General features: G+C 42.8%; 1 protein-coding gene across 1 annotated transcript in view; it reads right to left on the bottom strand.

The window, feature by feature from the left end:
* WRN (WRN RecQ like helicase) overlaps positions 1-16,611 on the bottom strand; it is a 191,810-nt gene that overhangs the window by 76,954 nt on the left and 98,245 nt on the right. Inside the window, exons 19-20 of the mRNA XM_068233620.1 lie at positions 11,712-11,804; positions 6,663-6,804 (exon numbers count right to left, since the gene is read on the bottom strand). Coding sequence (XP_068089721.1) covers positions 6,663-6,804; positions 11,712-11,804 — 235 coding nt within the window. The remainder of the gene's footprint in view (positions 1-6,662; positions 6,805-11,711; positions 11,805-16,611) is intronic.

A 16,611-nucleotide genomic window follows, 5' to 3' on the forward strand; every position in this document is an offset into this window, starting at 1 on the left:
ATAGGAAAACATGGGCATTACTTTGAAAATCTGTTTTCTTTCAGTTATAACTGAGAGCAACTAATTAAGTATAAAAGGGGCCTTACTTAGTATATTCCTGGCATAATACTGTGTTTGCCTGGAATGTCACGAACAGAGTGCATGAGCATGGCAGACAACAAAGTATGCACAGCAAGTATTATTCATTCAGTATGTCCCACTTGCCATTCACATTCTTTGGCCTTGCTGCATGAGCTCAGCACTCATGGCTTTGACCCAGATGATCAGCTTAGTTCTGGCAGATTGCTTCATGAGTTAAGCATGTGTCTGTCCAAGTACCAATAAATGTTAGTAGGACAGTAAATTGTCCTAATGAACTGGGCTATTTTCAAGTCTACAGCCATCCTACCCACAAGAAAGGCCACTCACTGAACCTTATATTTGATACAGGACTCTGGATATTTAGCAACTATAAACCCAGTATTGTGACCATACCATCACAGCATCCACTGCCCCCTAACAATACCAGCTGTAAATTAAAGAGTAAGAGTAACAGCCAGCGAAGATCAGCAGTGGTGTGGTTGGTGAGGCACGGTGAAACCATCAGTAATTTGGTAAGCAGTTGTGCAGTGCTTAAATTTAGCTGGCTGTATGTTTAGCTGGTGTACGTTCAATATGGTATTGAAGGTACTTCTATGCAGGGTGTAGAAAATCAGTAGATGAACAACAGCCCAGAGTTTTGTGCTAGTTCACTTCTGTTCCCTTCTGGCTCAATTCTGGTATAATTCGGTTTGTCTAAAGTACCCTTAAAATTAACACCCTTAAATGTATACACTGCTGACCAAGGTCATGCTGACTATATGATCTACTAATATATCCCTGACTAGATAGATGCTAACAAGCAGACTGATTGCAGCTGTGAATATACTAGACACTAGACTATAGCCACACAGGGGCAGGGCCAGTCTAAAGATATGCAAATTGTGACTAATGAATTGAAATAGGCAAATGGTAACACAGGAAGAATCCCCAATTATTAACACTTATAATTAAGCAGATTGATGCAGAATTTAGAATTTAAGCATACAGCCAGGAAAATTAATCAGTTGCATACCATGAAAGCAGATTGATGCAGAATTTAGAATTTAAACATAGAGCCAGGAAAATTAATCAGTTGCATACCATGAAAGCAAGTGTATAAGATAATTTATTTAATTTGGGACGGTGAGAAGGGGAGGGATGGGAGGTATCTCAGGGGAGGGATAGATGGGTTTGACTTCTTCCAAGAGGGCATTATTCAACCTGAATAGGTGTGGTCCAGTAAGACCAAATCACCAAATCTTTTACACCACAACAATCAATCACAATAAATTTGATAACACTATAAAATAAAGAGCTAAAGAATGCAGTAAAATGTCAAAATGAAAGTGATGCAAACCTTAATTCCCAAAAGACAAATATTCCTATCCATTACCCTAAAAAAATGATGTAGTGATCAACAAAAAAAGTCATTACTATTTCAGGTTATTGCAGGGCTGGCCAACAAACCAGCTCACTTTTTCCTTACAATTAATCTTTGGAACCCTATCTTGCCGAAAACCCAGTGTCCCATCATCAAATGCTTGCTTAGCTGAGACTACAGTTCTAGTCATTGCTACACAATTCCAGGCAGCAAAATTGTACCACTCTCAAACTATGTGGTTGAACCTTGGGGTATATATTAACTGATTTCAGAATTAAACTTGAAAAATCAAATCTCTGTTGTAGTGAAATCCTCCTGCTCTCAGTAAACAACTCATCATTTCAGAAGATATGCCAATCCTAGTTCACCATTTTATCATATCATGGCTATTGTATTGCAGTACCTTCTACACGTCATTCAAATAATGATCTGCACCACATCTAGATAGTATGGAATGCTACTGCCAAACCCTTGTGTAGCCACTTTACTGGTTACCCATGTAATGGAGAATCCCTGTTAAAATTGGCTGATTAACAGTCAAATCCTTGCATAGTTTAGGCCCTTGCTCTCTGAAGAATTTGTTACAATTGCTCCACACCTCCCACAAACTTAGATCGATTGGATCTAATAATTTGGTCATGGACAGAGTCCACTTCAGAACCAGAAACTCCTTACCACACTCAATCAGAACAAATCTATTCCTGTATATATTTAGATCTAGGTTGCAAGGGCACCTGCGTAGCCCAGCATTTACAGGCATGTGTTTTTTTTTTCTTCTGTAAATTAATCTATCTTTCCACAGATTACTGAATTTAGACAGGCCATACATTGTGAGAGAAAAAAAAGCTTTATCAATGTTGCTGTATAGTGAAAACAAAAATGGGCCTCTAACCTTGACTTAAAAAAAATTGTGAACAAAGGTTGATCCCTTATACTGAACCAGATAGACGTAATGCGAGCCAAAGAACTTCAACTACTTTGGCCCACGACATTGGAACAAAAACGGAGCATCCAGTGAGTGCTGCTTGAATTTAAAAACTACTTGCAGACACTTTGTGGTAGCTGAATTCAGTCCGCAACGAAAATTTACTGATGTTGTGAACACCAGCACGTTCACTTTAACATCGTTCTATAGGTGCTTCGATTGCACTGAAAATTACTATGCAAAAAGCAACAAAGCATCAGTAACAAAAAATAAACTTGAAACACAAGTAATAATAATTAACTATATAAAAAAAATATTTACCGTAAATATACCATATGGCAAACTCTTTGGCAGGGTCAAAGAGTTTTCTGTGATGAACATTCTGAGCACCTAGGTCACTCAGCCATGGATACAGTGAAAATATTGACCCTGTGGAGCACTTTCTAGGGCATGCTAAGAGCACATAGCACTCTATGGTCACACTATTGGGTTTCTTGTTGCTAGATATTCCTGTATCAAATATAAGGTTCAATGAGTGGGCAGGATGGCTGGAACCTTGAAACTAACCCAGTTCATTTACAGTGTTAAGTAGAGATCTTTAGGTTAGAAGTTACCAGCTGTTTTGTTGTTTATTGGCCTGGCACTACAGAACTACCTTTATAAAATTTCCTAGGAGCCAATGTAGAGAAGGTAAAGAGCTTGAACATCTGGTTCGCAGGGACCAAACTATCAATGGTATGTACAGTAAAACTATCAATGGTATGTACAGTAAAACAATCCAGGGTTCTTATGGGTTAAAGCTGTTGACAGAAAGGTAATAATTGAGTATACCTCTGTGTTTTGGGTCCTGTTCTTGCACAAATGCATTTAAAGATGTAAAAAAACAAAAAGCGTAGGCCTAGTTCACACTGCAAAAGCTTTTTCTAAGCACTTGTGATTTTAAAAGCTCTTGCTAATGCAATCCTATGTGTGTGTGTTTCCACTTGAGTGAACTAATTTTATAAAAATAATACAAAGCATTGCATTAGCAAGAGCTTTTCAAATCACAAATGCTTAGAAAAACCTCTTGTACTGTGAACCTGAGATAAGACAAGATGAACAGCTTAAGAGAGCAGCAGCCAGCTTGGGGGCACTCAGTATTAAATCAGCATAAATCCCATCTGACCAGTGCACACGCACACCTACTTAATTTATTTTGCGTATATCTGGAGTTAATTAGGTCTTCAAAAAGAGATCAGTGGTGGTCTCAAAGCATTGATTCAACAAGCAGCTTGGACTACTCATTTAAAATTCAAAAAGGAGCGTCAAATTCATCCGTGGAACATCAATAACATTAAGTACATCCAGAAATTGGAATGTGTGGATTGGATTTCATACCACTGTGTCTGAGCAAAGTTATATTCTTCCAATAACCAGATATCTATCTGTTGCTTCATATACACACACTAAGTGAGTCCTCATGTTGTTGGACACACCAGCGGTGGGATGTATTTGGGCTCCCATTGTCTGTCTACATTTGATTCATTTACAAAAACTGTACACTTACCGTACACATATTTGTATTTTGCATATTATTACTGTATTTACCGTATTTTTCGGACTATAAGACGCTCCGGACTATAAGACGCACCTAGGTTTAAAGGGCAAAAACTACGGAAAAAAAAAATATACTAAACCTGGGTGCATCCATGGTCCAGGAGTGTGTTATAGACTTTTCCTTCCCCCAAGATGTCTCTGTCCCACTGCCAAGCTACATTAACCCCTGATGCCATCACAATTTATACTAAGCTACATTTCCCTAACCTCTGCTGTCCCCTCCCCCCAGCTACACTGCACTACACAACTCCCCCCCCCCCCCTCCCCAGCTACACTAACTAACCTATTCAATTACAGGAGATCTCACCAGCCTGGGTGGCAGCTGGGTCCGGTCTGGGTGTCCATGTGGTCCATCAGCAGCACAAACGTGATCCACGGTGTTCCAAAGCAGCATAGGAGCAGCTGCTTTTGTCATCCACAATGCTGTCCCAATGTGACTTTAATCTCCTGAGTCCCCAGCAGGCCGATCCACAATGTCTTTAAGCAGCATAGGAGAAGCCGCTGTTATAATCCACTTGTCCTTTGATCTCCCCAGGGTGCCCCCGCAGCGCGATCCACATTGACAAGCGGCATAGGGAAAGCCGCTGTAATCATCCGCATGTAATCCGCTGTATTCATTCTTTTTAATCTTTTAATCCAGCCCAGCGTCAGCCCAGTCTTCATCAGCAATGCTTTGTTCTTTAATCCCCTGATCCAGTCCAGCGTCAGCCCAGTAAACCCCGCAGCAGCGCGATCTCAGCTGATAAAGTATCGGAACATCTTCAGCCGCTATAGCGGCAATCCTCGGGGGCTTCCGTACTTGAATTGTTTACTTCCGCTCTTATGACCCCGGCGCACGTGCGCCGGGGTCATGTGATGACGCAACTAAACAATTCAAGTACGGAAGCCCCCGAGGATTGCCGCTATAGCGGCTGAAGATGATCCGATACTTTATCAGCTGAGATCGCGCTGCTGCGGGGTTTACTGGGCTGACGCTGGACTGGATCAGGGGATTAAAGAACAAAGCATTGCTGATGAAGACTGGGCTGACGCTGGGCTGGATTAAAAGATTAAAAAGAATGAATACATGCGGATGATTACAGAGGCTTTCCCTATGCCGCTTCTCATTGTGGATCCTGCTGCGGGGGCACCCTGGGGAGATCAAAGGACAAGTGGATTATAACAGAGGCTTCTCCTATGCTGCTTATACATTGTGGATCGCTCTGCTGCAGCTGCCACCCACTGCGGACTACCACTGCTACTGCTGCCATGCCACCCACTAGGAAAAAAGCACCAAGGTGGGTTACATTCGGACTATAAGACGCAGTAACTTTTTTCCCCCACTTTTGGGGGAGAAAAAGTGCGTCTTATAGTCCGAAAAATACGGTATATGTTATTAATCAGTATTCTCTGCAGCCCTTTTTTGTTGGGTTTATCCATGCAGCAGATTTTCAGCAGTTAGAACTGGCCTCAGACTCAGCCCAATTATAAGGATTAAGGGCTCTGTGTCTGACATAGGAGACCTGGGTTCAAATCTTAGCTCTTCCTGCTCAGAAAGCCAGCACCTATTCAGTAGGAGGACCCTGGATAAGACTCCCTAACACTGCTACTGCCTATAGAGCATGTCCTAGTGGCTGCAGCTCTGGTGTTTTGAGTCCGTCAGGAGAAAATTGTGATATACATGTTATTTGTCTTACAAGGCATTCCAATCAATAGGGTCCTGACTGAGCTGAAAAAAAAAACTTGTAGAGTTATGGGGGTGCTGGCCTGGGATATAACACAGGGACCGTAAACATGGGGGCATACTTCCCTGGCGGAAACCCCAAGTCAGACTCAGGTGGAAAACTGCAGCCTGACTCGTGGCAGCCCCCAAGAGGTCTCTGCAGAGTATAATAGCACGCAGCAGGCCTTTCAACTCATTTCCCCGGGATCCAGACGTCGGCAGCCATTATCCTTCCAATCCACGCAGGCTGCGGATGGTGAGATTCCTGTTTGTCGTCATTACGACAGATGACAATCTCACTACAGGGTTACAGCGCCACCCAGAGAATGAAGGGAGAATTGTAGAGCTGGATCCCAGGGAGGTAAGTGTTGGGCAGCTGCAGATCTCTCTAGCAGCATGATTTTTTCCTGGTTTTAGGGTCTGAAAGTGTTCAAAACATTTGCACTGCTTTTAGACCCTAAAATCTGGAAATAATCATATCGTCAAGGAGGTTAAGAAGTGCTAGAAAGCTTTAGCAAACTATGGGGGCACAAGATTCACCATGAAAATGAGTCACTATTGGCCACACTTTTTGATCACTGCGCATATGCTACTTTTCTCCCTTTCCTAATTTACTTTTGTTCTTGCTTTCATCCTCCTTTTACATACCATAGCTTCAGTGGGGGGCAGGAGGGCACTAAAGAAAGGCAAAAGCATGTGCTCTACCATACTCTGTATATCCTCTCCGCCTCCTTTTACACGTTACCACTAGTGCACGTTACCACTAGTCCTGCATGTCACGTGACATACAAGAACACCATTATTATTATTTTTGATTTATATAGCGCCAGCATCTTCCGTGGCGCTGTACAATAGCATGCATTATTTGGAAGTGATGGGATTGTGCCGTTCATATCAGCGGGTCATTCATATGTCGAGGGTTCGTAACTCAGGTACTACCTGTACAGTAGATATTACTTAGGGGCAAAAAGTAGTCTTTGAAAAAGAACTAGACTTACAGATCCTCGGAGGAACAGCACAGGGACACCAGTGCCAAATTTTTCCCCCAAAGCTTCCACTGCAGATATGAACTGCAAGGCCTGTGGGCCAAAATCTTCAAGACTGTCTTCTGTATCAGTAACAGAAAGGTTATGCTGTAACCTAAAAAACACAAATAAAGGTTATGATTCTGGGTCCATTTCATTCAATAATAACTCAACTGTGAAGTTCAGAAGCAATTCAAATATCTTCTCCAATTGTAAATATTTTTGTTATAGAGCACGCTGGCCTATGGTCTATTGCTTAAATACACTATAGCTAATAAAGCTGGCAGTTGTGCCCTACCACAGCAATCAGCATTCACCCCTATAACTTCAGCTCATCCAACACAGTGCTAAGGGTAATATTTGATCCTGCCATTTAATTTGTCTTGAGAGATGGTTAGTGAATGTGTGGAATAAACACATTCACTAACCATCTTTTGTCATCTCCACTTCAAAAGCGTGTTTTGCATCCATCCCTTTCCCACACAGGACATTAATAAAATGTGCGTGCCCAAATCATTTCCTGCCTTGATTATTGAAACACCCTCCTCTGGGGTCAACCAACAGACAAACAGCTTTTCAATCCTTAAGCTGAGTACTCACCACCCGAAGCTTCCTGCAATGTCCCCTTGACGACGGTAGTTAGCGACGCCTCTTCCTGCTATCGGGTATGCCTGACATCACGCGACGTTACATGTCGGGAGCAAACAAGACTTCATGCAATCACGGTACTTTGCGTGGGAGTCGTCGGGGATCTTAGCGATCCGATATGACGGCCGTTATTGTGGCACGATGCTAAGTGACGTTTGCGTGGTCGTGCGTCTGTACTCACGTCTTGATATTGCAGAAACGACTACTCGGTGCTCAAAAAATCGTCAGTCATTAAAATCGTTGGGAAAATCGAGATGTGGGTACATGGCTTCACTAAACTCTTCTGCTCAAATCCTACACCTCTCTTCTCATTCCTCAACTGCTGCTTTCCTCGGCCAGGCTCTTCACTGGCTGTAAACTTAACTAGAGCATCCACTTCTAGCTCGATACCTTATCCCACACAGCTCTCCCTAACCTTTGCCCTCATACAAATATAACCACTAAATTTCCAAATACCAGTCCAATCACAACCTCTGCACTACACACAATTAGAGATGGTCAATATTAAATGTTAGTAGTAATTATTTTAAATTATAAGCAATGCAGAAAGCTCAAGCAAGATTATATCTATCTATAGAATAGTCAATATATAGAAAACCGCAGCCAATATTAAAAGTTAACTACACAAGCTTTATGTAAAATCAGTACTACACAAACCATACTGCAACTGAAGTAAAAACATAACTGTCAACACTGGGGAATCATGCTGCCTACTGCCAAAAGAATAGTATAGTAAAGTTTTCTTGAACATAAACTACAGTAAATCTGGGAGCTGTAATTAACTCTCACTCAGGGAGTTTAAAAATGAGTGTGATGGCCAGCTAAATTAAAACAGAACGGAAATAAACTAAGTTTCACTTACCTGGGGCTTATTCTTTTCTTCACGCAGTGGAAGCTGACTTCTAAGTCGACATCCACTGCGCCCTGGCCATATCCTAGTACACGCAGTGCACTCGAACTGCGCAAAGTGAAAGTGAGCCACGGCGGGAGACCAGAGCATCGGTGAGTGGGTGCATGGGCTCAGGTCAGCTGCAGGGGGCTGGCAGAAGCCCCAGGTAAGTGAAACTTTTTTTTAAGTTTATTTCAGTTCCGCTTTAAGCAGCTTGTAATGTAAAGTTTCCAACTATTGAGGTTATTATCATTATTTCTTTTTTTTACTCATTTATTATTATTGTATTATAGGGGGAAGCAAATTAACTTATCTGTATGTTTTTGGGATGTGGGAGGAAACCCACACAGACAGTGGAAGAACATAAAACTCTGTGCAGACAGTATAGCTATCCACTACGCCACCGTACTGCCCTAAGGTTAACACATTCTTTCTGTCAAGACCTGCATCAAGCATCTATTCAAAGCCAGTTGCAGATTAAGAGTGGGCCATAGCAAGTTGTGCAGATGAGGCACATCAGAGATGTATAAATTGCTTCTCATTAAGATACAATCAGGTCACTAGTGCTATGCTATACTGATTATTGATAGATTTCAAATGAAATCTATTGAAATTAAGTTTGCAGTGTACAGTAGGAATTAATCACTCTCCAACTGAATTCATGATGGATAGGGATAGCTGGGCTTGGTATATCTGGACATAATCGATGCATGCATGGACAGTTTAAGTCAGCTGGTAATCAGCTTTTGCACATTTACCCACTTATTAATGAGAGTGAAGACTCTTCAACATTTCCTGTGGGCAAGCACGTACTTACCATAGGTACCAGGTCACGGGTGAGAGATGTTGCAGGAATGGAGAAAGGACGACACTGAGTGAAGAAAAGGGGAGCATGCCAGCCTTAAAAGTGAGGACACTCCACCCAAGCATTGTGCAGTAAATCTGGGCCCGGGGGCGCAACCATTAACTTAAGGCGAGATACCAGCGGGGCCCATACAGGCGGACCTATTAAATGGCTGCCGGCAGATTTGGGCACAGCGTGAAGCCAATAAACGGCTAACACTGCTCCTGCACAAGTCCCGGCAGCGTTAATTACTATTCCCCTTTTAGGCCACCATGGATAGTGGGGGAAATCTGTAATTCAACATGAAGTACAGTGTTTCTGTAGTAATTTGTGCTCCGTCTTTTGACGGCGCCCAAATTACTCACCAAACGACGATATAGCAGTAATTCCTATTACGGCCTATGGTGGTGCTAGCTGTGCCCAAATCTCCTCCACGGTTTTTACAGCACACGCCCATACAGAATCCTTATCCAATCCATAGTTGCAGCCTCAGTAACTTACAGCCAGCACCACCTACATGTCTTCACACAATGGCTTCAATTAACTAAGACCTATTCGGTAAAAATAATAGGTTGGTAAAAACCGCATTTATTATTTTTAAACTTTTTTCAGACATGCAGTAATAGTTTGGTAATTTACCGAAAAACTGCATGGCAATTCACTAAGACCTGTTCAGTGAAAAGTAGAAGTCTAACCTGCTGTGGAGTAAGTCTCAGCAGCAAGCTTCTGCTACTGTGGTGGTTACCCACTTCTTGCCAAAGTTCTGCTGATTCTTCTGGTACATTTGGTTTGCCTAAAACATGAGCAGTTTCTTTGCAAGTTGCTGCTTCTTCCTGAGACAGTGTACAAGAGTAAAAGCCATCCCTGATGTCCCTTTAAATCTACATGACTCCTCTAGTCCCTCAATCTCTGCATCAGTCTTTCCATGTTCACATCTAAAGGGTTACAGGGATACTTCTATGAATTTGCCCTGCTCCTGTATCTTATGTTTTTGTTCACTTTCTGATACTCTACCCAGTATTACATCGGTACCGATGGGATGAGTAGTTAGACAGGGTGGCGTCTCCTTTTAGCTGGCTCCTTTGCCTTTCCATTTTAGCGAATAGCTGGGTGTTACCGACAGCTCCAGGTACAAAAAATGAATACCTCTTATGTTTTATTGCATGCTCTAATCTTTGTGAATTGACATTTATTGAGGTATTTACTGCACAAGTTGGGAATTTTCCTCAATAGTCAAAAATTCCATGCAGTAACAGTCTTTGTGAATTTACGCTTGACAAACTGCCATAATCAGCTGTTTTCTGAATTACTGAATGCGATAATACTTAGTGAATTGAAGTCATATAAAACTGGGAAGCCGATTTGTGTGGTTCTTGTTATATGCAGGGAGTGATGGTGCTGTAAGTAAAGCATTCAGAGGGGAGAGAGGTTAGCTCAGGGTTGACTCATCTCTAATACACAGACAGCTTCTCTGTAAGTGTGGTCACTGTGGCAGAGCTTAATCCAGTTCCCATTCAAAGTGAACAAGCTGAAGAACACTAGCAGGTTAAAGGTTGCCATACATCAGGCGACTTGGTGGCCGGTCGACCGTGCAATTTGATTATTATGATCGAATTGGATGAAAACTGGCGCCGCTTAGTGCATGCCCGTCCGACAACGTGACCAATTTCAGGACGAAAATTGGTTGCATTCTCGATCCGCATGCTGCAAAATGTTGCTCGAACGGGTGTGTGGCGGTAATGGCGTGCAATTCACCGACCATCGCGACAAAACCCCCGATGCTGTCCCTCCTAATATGAATGTCCTCCCGGTGCCCCGAGTATGGATACATTACCTGTCCGCGGCCTGCGCTTGTCCCTCCGGTGGCTTCCGGGTGCATTCTTCTCTCCATACACGCATGCCCCATGTGGTTTCTGAGTAAGGGGGCGCGCGCGTGTGACGTCACACACGTGTGCCCTTACTAGGAAACCCAGTGGGCCGTGCGTGTATGCAGAGGAGATATTCCGGAGGCAGCGGGGGACAAGCGCAGGTCGCGGACAGGTAATGTATCCATTACACGGGGCACCGGGGGGATATTTACATTAGGGGGCACAGCGTCAGGGCGGCGGATGCAGCGCACAAGGCCGATTCCGGATCAATTTCAGCATGAAATTGATTGGGATTTGTCCTGTGGTGTATGGGCAGCTGACAGACCTCTCTCATCCGATTCAATAAGAGAGAGATTTGTCTCAGTCGAATCTGCCCATAATTTGCTAGATGTATGGCTACCTTAAGTGTGAATATTGTGTGCTAAAAGCTCTACACCAACATCCCATCCATAGGTCTCAGCAGTATGCAGATTTTATTAAAGTTTAAAAAACTAAAGCAGTTATACTACAAAAATACAAAATAGTCCATATAGAGTGCAAGCTAGGCTACCCAGTTTATTATCCATAGTCACTCTTTCCCTGAACAACAAAAACATTTGCAAATGTCATTATACTGCAATGATACGCTTACATCGGCTGTAACAGAAGACCTATAAATTGTTGCAGAAAGCTTGTTGCTAACAGAGTTTACACCACAGTCACTTTCTTTTACTTCTGAAATAAAATGAATACGGTAATTGTCCAGACATTAAACCTCTAGGGAGAGCATTTACCTGGTCTTGCAGTTATCACAACATTTTTCTGTTCCCATGATACCGGAGGAGGCCTTACGGAGTTGTTTGTCTTCAAAATGAGACAAGATGATCCTACACAAGGGAACATTGTGAAGTAAATAAAAAAGAACAAGAATTTACATGTTAAATTGAATGAGCACAACAATGGGCTAAAATCATCTTCATTAATTTGATCTTAAGGGACACAATTATTTGCCTTTGTTTAATTTACAGACACTGATGTCATTCTCGCTGAAAGGCACGCAGATGTACACTATGTAATCTAAGATACCTGCAACACTCAAAAATAAAGTCAACTATATACCGGTAATATATTTTACAAAATGTAATTTTATGCTTTTACAAATACAGCTCTTATAGATACACTGTAATTGATTTATAAGTCTAAAGCTGCATAAAGCAGTTTTGGATAAAGCAGGAAAAGGTTAGTGTGCCAGGTTGTTATTACCATCTGTGTCTCATTTGTAGAGAATTCCTTTTGGTTCCTGCCCTGGTGAAACCAGTGGTTATATTATTAGCACAGAGTGTCACCAGAACAGGAAGTGAGGGACAAAAATTAAACTCTACAAAGGGTTCTACCTTTTTACTTTTCTCTTTAATAGCTCTGTATGATATTTGTACTGGAACAGAAGCATTAAAAGTAATAATAATAAAAAAAAACCCACCACCCCCCCCCCCCCCATAATAAACATGATTGTTCTACAATACTACAGTACTTCTGCAAATATGGCATAACAGCAACCATTGCCACTGTCCGATCCCTACCACTATCTCCATACTCCTCACCCCATTAACTCTTCAGTAGCTGCATCCCCCAACCCTCCAAACTAACCTAAGCTGAAACTTGCACCTAAATGTATCCTTTTGGCTAACAAAATTGAAAGGACAACTGTAATGTCCTAAAGAAATTAGATACTTAACTAAGAGGAGTGATGGCTCTGGATCCCTTAAAGCCTTCCCGCTTCCTCTCTGTATCTCCTTGTTCCGTGATTGGGCCCCCCGTTCTAGCCTTAATGTCAAAGGGAGCTTCGGGTCTCATCAGAAGGTCACAGAAGTATGCAGGTCTCCTGAAGATAAGCAGCTCCGTAATATGCACACGAGTGTGAGTTCTCGCACGTGCGCAAATGTAGCTGCTCATCCTTGGACTTACTCTGGGACTGAGTGCTTCTGAGGAGACCCAAAGACGCAGCCAGCAGGAGATTTGAAGAACAGCGTGGTGGTGTAACAAGGGGACCCAGAGAGGAATGGGAAGGCTTTAAGGGATCTGGAGCCTTCTCTCCTCTTAAGTGAGTATCTAACCTTTTTGTTCAAGAACGTTACAGTTGTCCTTTAACCCAAAATATTTCTTCATCTGACTGACTCTAATCTAAATAAAGCCAAAAATTCTTCATTAACTTAAAATCGTACTAAAACTAACCTAACCATTATTGCCTAGTATTTATAGAGCACCAACATCTACCGCAGCGCTCTACAAAGTACATATTCAAGTCACTAACTGTCCCTAAGAGGAGCTCACAGTCTAATCCCTACTGTAGTCTTGGGCCAATTTTAGAGGGAAGCTTTTTAACTTATCTGTAGGATTTTAGGATGTGGGAGGAAATCGAAGTGTCCACAGGAAACCCACGCAGACACCGGGAGAACATACAAACTAGATGCAGATAGTGCCCAGGCTGGTATCCGAACCGGGAACCCAGTTCTGCAAGGCAAGAGAGCTAACCACTATGCCACCGTGCTGCCCATATAAATCTGCCTCTAACAGATAACTACACAAGCGTAAAACTGGCCCAGACACAGACACCTATCACAGTGACTGCTGCCTAAACTTAACCAGACTTCCAAAAATAAAGACACTGTATTTAAACACGGGCATCAGGAACCTAAAGAACTCATTTTTTGAGAACTGCACCAGAGTCATCAAGAAAGGAGGACAGCTGATTCATCCCTATCTGCCCATCTTCTACAGCTTCAAATGATGTCATATGGCATTGGGTCAGTACATGCTGTCATATTATGATGAAAGCATAATTTAAAGGGACTCCGAGCAGTGCAGAAACCATGGAAAGATGCATATCATTTTAAAGCTCTCTTTCTCCTCTTTCCAATGATATATAAACCGCCGCCCTTTTAGTTTTCGCTATTTTCGCGATTGAAATTGCCGCGGCCGCGATTTCAATCTCGAAAATAGAGAAAACTAAAAGGCGCAGGGCGACTATTTAGGTGTCGACAGAAAGAGGAGAAAGAGAGCTTTAAAATGATATCCATCTTTCCATAGTTACATTGTATTACACAGGGCGACTTTTTCCTAAAGTCAGCAGCTCCATTCTGCTGAATGGAGCTGCTGACACTGGGGAAAGTGTCGTCCTGCTGGGGATACACTGTACGTTTCTGTACCGTGCATCGACCAGCTGATCCGGCCAGCTGAAAATATTCAGCTGGTCCGATCATGCCACTGGACCCACACCCGCTCGATTCCCACCGGCGGACAATGGCAGGGAATCGAGCGGCTGATAAGGACCGCCGGCGGGGACGAGCAGCAATCGATCCGCGCACACGTGGGGACGCGGCTGGGGTCGATCCGGCGGCTCGCAACCCATCTATGCCCACCATTAGGCACTTTCTAAGGTTCTCCTGAGATTAAAAACACTGGCCAGCATAAAAGATCTTTTGTATAAGGTGGCAAAGGCTTGTACTTCACACTGTGTCATATTAGAATATACCAAGAATAGCTGACAGGTTAAGTTTGTGCTATTGTTTTATGCTACTGTAATTGCACAAACCAATAACAGCTGCCAAATAAAATGTTTTTCAGGTCTCTGCAGCTTGGGCATACCCACTTTTATAGTTGAATGTGATCTATTTAAATCCTCAATGATTAAGGCATAATTTACAAAAAAAAGCCTGTATCAGCAATTTTTGGGTGCCTCTACTCCAATCAATCTTCCTATAATAGTACACCTATAGCACAATGCCAGTCAGACTTGACTGACCTGACTGAGCAGAAATGGTATGAAGCAGTGAGAAATAATTTTAAGAGTTTTATTGTAACTAGACACAAAGTTTGCAAACAAAAAAATCTTATCTTGGGAGAGGAAAGCTTCACATGCTCAGATTGCCCTCAGACCCCCACTTACCAATTCGCCAGTGCATTATTTACATCTGTTCTTCCCTGTAATAACCCACTGATCACCTGTCAATCACCCATCAATCACCCCCTGTCACTGCCACCCATAAATCAGCCCCTAACCTGCCCCTTGCAGGCAATCTGATCACCCACCCACACCATCAGATCGCCCGCAAACCCGCCGGCAGATAACCTCCCAAGTGCATTGTTTACATCTGTTCTCTCCTCTAAACACCCACTAATTACCCATAAAACACCCCCTGTCACTGCTACCCATCAGATCAGACCCCTATCTGCTCCTAGGGCACCCAATCATCCTCAGAACGCCCTCAGACCCCAGCCCTGATCACCTTGCCAGTGCATTGCTTGCATCTATTCCCCCCTCTAATCACACCTTGAGACACCCATCAATCACCTCCTGTCACCACCTGTCACCCCCTAGCACACCTACTCATCAGATCAGGCCCTAATTTGCCCCGTGTGGGCTCATGATCACTCGGCCAAACCCTCAGATCCCCCTCAGACCCCCTTCCGACCACCTCCCCAGTGCATTGATTGCATCTATTTTCCCCTCTAATCACCCCCTGAGACACCCATGAAATCACTTCCTGTCACCCCCCTAGCACTCCTATCCATCAGATCAGGCCCAATACAACCTGTCATCTAAGAGGCCACCCTGCTTATGACCGGTTCCACAAAATTTGCCCCCTCATAGACCACGTCATCAAAATTTGCAGATGCTTATACCCCTGAACAGTCATTTTGAGGCATTTGGTTTCAAGACTACTCCTCACGGTTTTGGGCCCCTAAAATGCCAGGGCAGTATGGGAACCCCACAAGTGACCCCATTTTAGAAAAAAAGACACCCCCAAGGTATTCCATTAGGTGTATGACGAGTTCATAGAAGATTTTATTTTTTTGTCAAAAGTTAGCGGAAATTGATTTTTATTGTTTTTTTCACAAAGTGTCATTTTCCACTAACTTTTGACAAAAAATAAAATCTTCTATAAACTCACCATACTACTAATGGAATACCTTGGGGTGTCTTCTTTCTAAAATAGGGTCACTTGTGGCGTTCCTATACTGCCCTGGCATTTTAGGGGCCCTAAACCGTGAGTAGTCTAGAAACCAAATGCCTCAAAATGACCTGTGAAATCCTAAAGGTACTCATAGGATGTTGGGACCCTTAGCGCAGTTGGGGTGCAAAAAAGTGCCACACATGTGGTATCGCCATACTCAGGAGAAGTAGTATAATGTGTTTTGGGGTGTATTTTTACACATACCCATGCTGGGTGGGAGAAATATCTCTGTAAATAGACAATTGTGTGTAAAAAAATCAAATAATTGTCATTTACAGTGATATTTATCTTACCCAGCATGGGTATATGTAAAAATACACCACAAAACACATTATACTACTTCTCCTGAGTACGGCGGTACCACATGTGTGGCACTTTTTTGCACCCTAACTGCGCTATGGGGCCCAAAGTCCAATGAGTACCTTTAGGATTTCACAAGTCATTTTGAATAATTTGGTTTCAAGACTACTCCTCACGGTTTAGGGCCCCAAAAATGCAAGAGCAGTATAGGAACCCCACAAGTGACCCCATTTTAGAAAGAAGACACCCCAAGGTATTCCGTTAGGGGTATGGTGAGTTCATAGAAAAAAAAAATTGTCACAAGCTAGCGGAAATTGATTTTAATTGTTTTTTTTTTTTCACACAGTGTCAATTTCCGCTAACTTGTGACAAAAAAATA

This window comes from Hyperolius riggenbachi, chromosome 1, assembly GCF_040937935.1.
Source record: "Hyperolius riggenbachi isolate aHypRig1 chromosome 1, aHypRig1.pri, whole genome shotgun sequence".
In the NCBI taxonomy this organism is placed as follows: Eukaryota; Metazoa; Chordata; class Amphibia; order Anura; family Hyperoliidae; genus Hyperolius; species Hyperolius riggenbachi.